A 1,125-nucleotide genomic window follows, 5' to 3' on the forward strand; every position below is an offset into this window, starting at 1 on the left:
AACTGGAGAATTTATCTGCTGGAGAGTTGATCCTTACCTTCCCCATTTTTTGGTTGGATTAAGCTTTCAGCAAGATCAGGAATGCTTGTGCCAGCATAAGGGAGGAGACAACAGGGAGACAAGCATCAGAGCGGGGAAAACACGAGACAGCTTCTTTTGGTGGTAGTGCTGGTCTAACTACAGACCCAGAAAGCAAAGAGATGCACTGAAGTAGGCAGAACACCAAGCAGGCAAGACGTGAATTAGGACAGGGAGGACAACCGAAGACTGAAAAGACAATGGGAGGAGAACTGTGTTTCATAACCTACCCACACTCTGAAAAACGCTCTCAAAGTTACCAAGGGGAAGTATACAAAGCTACAAGCATTCTTCGGAGAATCACTTCAGTGTATTTGAGGCAGTTTTTGCAGAAGGCTTAACGTTCTACCCACTATAGTCAATAAAAATGACTTCTATTAACTTCACTGGAAGCTGACTCCAATCTCAAAACAAGCTCTTATCTAGGAGAGGAGGGACAGAGTGCAAAGGAACACATTTTCCTATTACCTCAAAATGTTCACGGTTTTGTACAGTCTTCAGTGCTGCAATCCAATCTTCCATCTCTTTTCTGTTATCAGCACAAAGGATGAGCTTCCGACATGGAGTGATAATCTGAAGAGGGAGAGAAAATTAATAGCGTGTATTCTGGGCATGTCAGTGAGAGACAGCGAGAGAACATGCTATCATTAGTGTAGTCTATTGAAGCTATTTTCAGAGCCAAAGAGCTGCACAACAGAAGTCATTTGCACATTCCAACCATATTTCTCTTCCACCGCAACATACCTTAATTCCTTCATAAATGTACAGAACCACAGAGAATTTAGCTGTTATTCCCAATATTGAACCCAGTCAAGAAATCTCTCACACCCAAACAACAGAAAAAAATCTAGTCCGGAGCAGTAGGAGTTAATACATTACATGTGCAGACCTTGCATAAGTCTTTTTTAAGTACTTAATGACTTTTTAAATTGGCAACAACATTAAAAAAATTGTTAACAGCATAACATACTAGTTTCTAGTAATTACTGAATTAGATAACATACTCTCTATCATCATACCAAAAATCTGTTTAGAGTCATGACAAGT

At 40.1% G+C, this 1,125-nt stretch overlaps 1 protein-coding gene across 1 annotated transcript in view; it reads right to left on the reverse strand.

Annotated features, from left to right (window-relative positions):
- Nucleotides 1-645, reverse strand: part of LOC104464653 (diacylglycerol kinase delta-like) — a 25,643-nt gene extending 24,998 nt beyond the window's left edge. The window contains 1 exon segment of the mRNA XM_010077424.1: nt 547-645. Coding sequence (XP_010075726.1) covers nt 547-600 — 54 coding nt within the window. The 5' untranslated portion in view covers nt 601-645.
- Between the last annotated feature and the right edge of the window lie 480 nt (nt 646-1,125).

Source organism: Pterocles gutturalis, unplaced genomic scaffold (genome assembly GCF_000699245.1).
Source record: "Pterocles gutturalis isolate BGI_N339 unplaced genomic scaffold, ASM69924v1 scaffold30818, whole genome shotgun sequence".
Lineage (NCBI taxonomy): Eukaryota > Metazoa > Chordata > Aves > Pterocliformes > Pteroclidae > Pterocles > Pterocles gutturalis.